Below are 5,832 nucleotides of genomic sequence, written 5' to 3' on the forward strand. Positions count from 1 at the left end.
TGGGGCTCTCCGGGGAGGGACGAACGAGCGGGCACTCGTGGAATGGAGCTCTTCCCCTGGCCAAGGCCCTTTCCCAGCTGCTGCTCCCAGCAGAGCGGCGTCTGAAGCAGGGGCAGGGGCTGTTTCCTTCCCTTCCTGACACAGCCCCCGGTGCAGTCTCAGCCCTGTGATTCCCATGGCACAGGGGTGGCTGGACACTCGCACCTGGGGCTCTTGGATGTGCCTGGTGCAGGAGATGCTCAGTGCTCCTAGTCCACACGGCACAGTTCAGGGGGTGAAAAACCTGTTCCCCCCCCACAACTGGCCCTGTCTTGTGTCGGCCCCCCACCACAGTGACGTGACACCTGTAGCGGAGCCATCTCTCATATATGGTCATGAATGGCGCTGGAGAAGTTCATTGGAGGGCTGGGCTGTGTCGGAGGGGAGATGGTTCCCGATAATGTCTAAAAAGGTGCTGCTGCTTCGATTGGCTCCTCCTATAGCTGGGTTGGCATCTGCAGACATATATAACCCTCCCATTGCTGTTGTCCCTGTGAGTTCCCGGGAGCCGTGACAGGGAGTGGGGTGCAGCAGTGCTGCGCCGGCAGGGCAGGACTCTCAGGATGTGGACAGAGGGACTGGTGTTCCCGCAGGTGCTGTGGCTTCTCCTCTGGCTCCAGTTGTGCGGGGGTAAGTGCCGGTTCCCTCATCCCACTTCCTGGGGCCAGTGGGGTCATGGGGATCCCACTGGGAATGCGGTTCCTTTCCAGGCTCCCCTGAGACAAGGGTCAGAAGGTGTTCAAGCCCATGGACCTTCTGCCTTTCCCTGGGCCTGTCTGCACTTATGGCAGCCCATGCCTGGCTGCATTTATAGACACCCCATCCTGGGTTACCCTTTTGGGACCCCTTGTTCCCCGGTGCTGTACCCTTGAGGCTGGCGGTGGCCCAGCTGGTGATGGCAGCACTCAGCGATCCCCAGGGCACAGCCAATCTCTAGGGTGCCCTGGAGGGTTTGTGTGCTGCTCGCTGCCCCCAGGCTGCAGGGGAGTCCCGACCCCAGGAAGGCAGTTTGTGCCCCACGGAGAGAAGGGGACAGGGCTGTCTGCACCCACAGGTGGCAGAGAAGTTTCCTTCCCAGGGGCCCTGGCCAAGCACGGGGGCTGGGCTGATGCCAGGGGTGAGGAGGGGACATGCGTTGGGGTTATCTCTGGGGTTGTCTCGGTGCTCCCTGAGGACATGGAAAGCTCAGGGTGTGGTGTGGGTTTAGGTGGTGCCAGGGCAGGTGGTGGGCAGGGGAAGCTGTGGGCCTGGGGGCACGGGGCTGTGCAGGGTGTGCTGGGCTGGGGAGGAGATGGTGCCCTGGGCAGGGCCTGGGGGCACAGTGTGGAGGTGGACATGGGCATGGGGCTGTTGGAGTGGAAGGAGGTGCCAAGGGCTGTGAGATGGTGAATGGCCCAGCAGGGCTGGCATTGGGCACCCCCAGCCTGCACAGCCCGTGGGGAGAGGAGGGGCTCCCACAGTGGCCTGGGGACAGCGTGGAAGGGGGAGGGCTCCCATGCTGGTGCCTGTGACTCCGCGTGGGAAGGGGGGCTCCCAGACCTGCAGTCTGGGGCTCGGTGCTCTTCTGACTGGTCCCATGTTGGTGTTTGAAGGAGCTGCGGAGGTGAGGCTGGAGGGTGGCAGCTGGCGCTGTGCTGGAAGAGTGGAGGTGAAACAACAGGGCCAGTGGGGGACCGTGTGTGGTGGTTACTTCTGGGAGATGAGTGATGCTGCAGTGGTTTGTAAGCAGCTGGGCTGTGGATCTGCTCTTGAAGCTCATGCGGAAGCACACTTTGGGCCAGGATCTGGCCCCATTTGGATGTTTGGTGTACAGTGTGATGGCACCGAGTCTGCCCTGTCTGACTGCACAAACACAGAATGGTTTCGAGAGTACTGTGATCACCGTTTGGATGCTGGAGTGACGTGTTCAGGTAAGGGGCCAGCCCATTCCCTACCTTTGTGGCCAGGATGGGGGAAGGGACCTGGCTGCACCCTCAGGGAACAACGGAGGGGTACTGGAGCAGGTCCTGGTGTGGCCAGGCACACTGCGAGCTGTGACTGTCATTGCTGGTTTCCCTGGTCCCTGAGGAACACCCCGGGCAAACTCACCACTGCCTGGCCTGGGACGTGGCTCAGCTCACCTTCCATCGGAGCCTCAGGCTGGGAGATGAATGCCATGCCCTGCTCTGCAGTCTCCTTTGGTTCCCATCTTTCTCCTCCCATTCAGCCAGGACCTGTCTGGCAGCACCGAGGACCAGGTCTCACCATGGCAGAGGCAGTGGGAGCAGCTCACATGGCCGCCCACAGTCCTGAGGAAGGGCCCAAGGTGGCCGGGGACTTTTGGGTTGTGTCCCCTGGCAGACATGAGTTCCCCAAAGCAGAGGGGCTGCTTAGAGGGGAGGAGTGCTGGGCTTGGGCAGAAGAACAGGGTGGCCCATGGCCACTTCATTCCTCTTCCAGGCTCACCCCATGAGAGCCAGCCCACAGGGAAACAGCCCTGTGCAGGCAGTGCTGACCTGCTGCCCAGTCTTTCCTGCCTACCCCAGCCCCTGCCTGCCCTGTGCCACAGGGGATTTGCCAGCACTTTCTGGTTCTCCTTGGTGCCCGTCCTTGCACTGGGAGCTTGTGTCAACCCAGGGCTGCTCCTTTGCCCACTCTCCTGCCCTCTACCCAGCTGTTGGCAGGGGATGTGCACACCTGGCAGCGTACTCTGGCCCTGGCTGAGGACCCCCTCCCCAGTCAGGTGCTGGAGCTGGGGGCTGGTGAAGACAGTGACAGCAGGTACACCTGCACCACATCTGTGCCCTGTCCCACCTAATAGCAGTGCCCCAATGGCCCGAGAACCACCTGGGAATGGGGTGCATTTCCAGTGGCTCCAAGGGGTTCCTGAGCCTGGCTCCGAGCTTCGTGGGGCAGAGCAGGCTGCAGCAGCCATCAGTGCCTCGGCCCCCCTCCTTGAGCTCAAGTGCTCTGGGTGCTGCAGTGTCTGGGGCCAGTGCCAGGCAGCCCAGGGTCTGCAGGATGGCACCAGTTTGTATGAGCGGTTCCTGCAGCTGGGGGTTTGGGAGAGGAGGCAGCCCCCGAGAGCCGTTCTGATGCCTGAGGAGCAGCAGGAGGGCTCTGGTGTGTTTGTGCCATCAGCACCCAGTGGGAGGTGCTGGGATGGTTGTGGGGCTCTTTGCCTGCAGCCACCTTAGGGATTAGGTGGCCTGTGGTCAGGTAACTAACTGCCAGAGGGCTCTGGGAACTCATGGGGGTCTTTGGTTTCTACAGGATTTGTCCAGCTGGTTGGAGGCGACAGCCCCTGCTCAGGACGAGTGGAGATCCGTGACGGGGACCAGTGGAAAACCGTCTGTGACTCAGACTTTAGTCCCAAAGCTGCCACCGTGGTCTGCAGGGAGCTGCAGTGCGGCACAGCCCTGTCTGTCACTGGGGCAGCTCACTTTGGAGAAGGGGATGGTCCCATCTGGGACAGAGAGCTGCAGTGTGTGGGGAATGAATCCCTTCTTGCTTCCTGCCCCAGGGGATCCCCAAGGGACGAGCCCTGCTCCCACGCAAAGGATGCCGGTGTCACCTGCACACGTAAGGACTCAGGGTGGGGTGTTAAACACCGGGGGTGTGCTGAGGATGGGAGAGCAGGGCAAGGACTGTGCTGGAGGGGAGGACAGGAGGGGTGATCATAAAATTATGGAGTGGTTTGGGTTTGAAGGGATCTTTAAAGTTCATCTAGTCCAGCCACCCCTGGAATGAGCAGGGACGTCTTCACCTAGATCAGGTTGCTCAGAGCCCCATTAGACCTGACCTTGAATGTTTGTCTGCAGCCCTAAAATTGTGCAGAAGGAGGAGAAAGGAAAGGCGTCCATTTGGCCTCTCCTCTACCTCCCGAGGGAGCAAAAGCACAAGTCTGTCCTTTCTCACCCTTCTCTGTTCCCAGAGTTCACAGGGTTCAGGCTGATGAATGGCAGCACGGCGTGTGAGGGGAGGGTGGAGGTGCAGGTGCTGGGGACCTGGGGCACCCTCTGTGCCTCCCACTGGGATCTCTTGGACGCCCACGTCCTCTGTCATCACCTTGACTGCGGGTTTGCCGAGTCCATTCCCAGGCCAGGTCATTTTGGGAGAGCCACCCATCCCTTCTGGAGAGACTCATTTCACTGTGATGGGACTGAAGGCCACCTGGGGCAGTGCCCGGTGACTGCTCTGGGGGCCTTGTGCTCCCATGGGAACGATGCTGCTGTCATTTGCTCAGGTGAGTGCTGCTCAGGGAAAATGCTGCGTTAACTCCATTTGCCCCTTGGGTGTGACGTGGCCACCCAAAGCAGGGGATCCCATGGCAGCATGAGTGTGAATTTCTCCCTGGAGAAACCCTGGCTTCACCCGCAGTGATCTGGAGAGCTTTGTCTGCTCAGACTGACTGCTCTGACGTGGGAGAGCTGAGTGCTGAATTGGGAGCGGTGTCTCTGGCCGCTGGGGCAGCAGCTCATGCCTCGGGGCCACTGCCAGGCCTGGGCTCCTCTGCTCTTGTGCTGCAGGACAGGTCAAGGACAGGGCTGTGGGGCTCTGCTCCATGCCTCTGGCTGCAGACAGCCCTGTCCTAGCCCCACAGAGTCCTTCTCAGAGCCCAATCCCACACCCGCAGGGGCTGCTCGGGTGCCCCCAGCAGCAGCAGCAACCAACCTGGGACATGAGCTGCAGAGCAGGGTTGGGCCCTTGCTTCTAGTCGGCGCAAGTCCCAGACTTGTCCTGTTTGATCAGAAAGGCCCCCCTCGCTCTGCTCCCTGCCAGGGACACAGACTCCCAGCCCATGATCCCCAGGGATGCAGAGGGGCAGAGATGTGTGTGCCGTGCCCCGTGTCTCAACGGTGTCGGTGTCAGCGCTGAGGTTCAGCAAGGCTTTTCCTGGCACTGCCTGTCCCTGGGCAACTGCACTGGTTGCTTCTCCCTCCTGTGGGAGCTGCCCCATCTGCCTCAGCAGGGACGTGTTGAGTGGCTCTACCCCACCAAAAGCAAAGACAGTGTCTTGCTCAGGGACTGGCAAACAAATCCTGTGGAAACCTGCTCCTGAAGCTCACTGCAGAGGGCTGGGGCCAGGCGGGTGAGCTTCAGGACACCGTGAGGTCCCAGAGCTTTGAGAGGAACTGCAGGTTTCTGGGTTCTCTGGTGCTGCTGAGGCTTGGGGCATGGCTGCTCTCCCCAGGCCCAGCTGACTCCGCATCCCTGCGGCTGGTGGGCGGAGGGAGCCGGTGTGACGGGCGAGTGGAGATCCTCCAGCGTGGGACGTGGGGCAGAGTCCTGGATGACCAGTGGGACGTGCAGGAGGCCAGCGTGGTGTGCCGGCAGCTGCGGTGCGGAGAGGCAGGGACAGCCTACAACCCCCCAAAGCCTGAGCGAGGGACGGGTCCCGTGGGGCTGCGAGGGGTCCGGTGCGCAGGGCACGAGGCCAACCTGGCCCTCTGCAACACCTCCCTGCCCGAGAGTGCACCGGCGGCAGGGGTTGCGGAGGACGTGGGAGTCATTTGCTGGGGTGAGTGGCACTGCATGGGCTCCCCAGGCTCTGGGCTGGGTGGGCAGCCGGCCCCTGACAGCAGCTGGGGTTTCTACCCACTACAGGGAGCCGGAGGGTCCGGCTGGTGAACGGGGCCGGGCGCTGTGCTGGGAGAGTGGAGGTCTACTACCAGGGCATCTGGGGGACTGTCTGTGACGATGGCTGGGACCTGTCTGATGCCACCGTCGTTTGCCGCCAGCTGGGCTGTGGAGGGGCAGTGGAGGCAGCCGGCTCCGCTCAGTTTGGGGCAGGCTCCGGGCAGATCTGGCTGG

At 62.0% G+C, this 5,832-nt stretch overlaps 1 protein-coding gene across 1 annotated transcript in view; it reads left to right on the forward strand.

Annotated features, from left to right (window-relative positions):
- Positions 1-5,832, forward strand: part of LOC104835043 (scavenger receptor cysteine-rich type 1 protein M130-like) — a gene marked incomplete at both ends in the record, with an annotated part of 15,799 nt that overhangs the window by 8,253 nt on the left and 1,714 nt on the right. Inside the window, 5 exons of the mRNA XM_010572822.1 lie at positions 1,853-1,949; positions 3,292-3,600; positions 3,953-4,264; positions 5,213-5,539; positions 5,626-5,811. Coding sequence (XP_010571124.1) covers positions 1,853-1,949; positions 3,292-3,600; positions 3,953-4,264; positions 5,213-5,539; positions 5,626-5,811 — 1,231 coding nt within the window. The remainder of the gene's footprint in view (positions 1-1,852; positions 1,950-3,291; positions 3,601-3,952; positions 4,265-5,212; positions 5,540-5,625; positions 5,812-5,832) is intronic.

Source organism: Haliaeetus leucocephalus, unplaced genomic scaffold (genome assembly GCF_000737465.1).
Source record: "Haliaeetus leucocephalus isolate CR32 unplaced genomic scaffold, Haliaeetus_leucocephalus-4.0 Scaffold353, whole genome shotgun sequence".
Classification (NCBI taxonomy): domain Eukaryota; kingdom Metazoa; phylum Chordata; class Aves; order Accipitriformes; family Accipitridae; genus Haliaeetus; species Haliaeetus leucocephalus.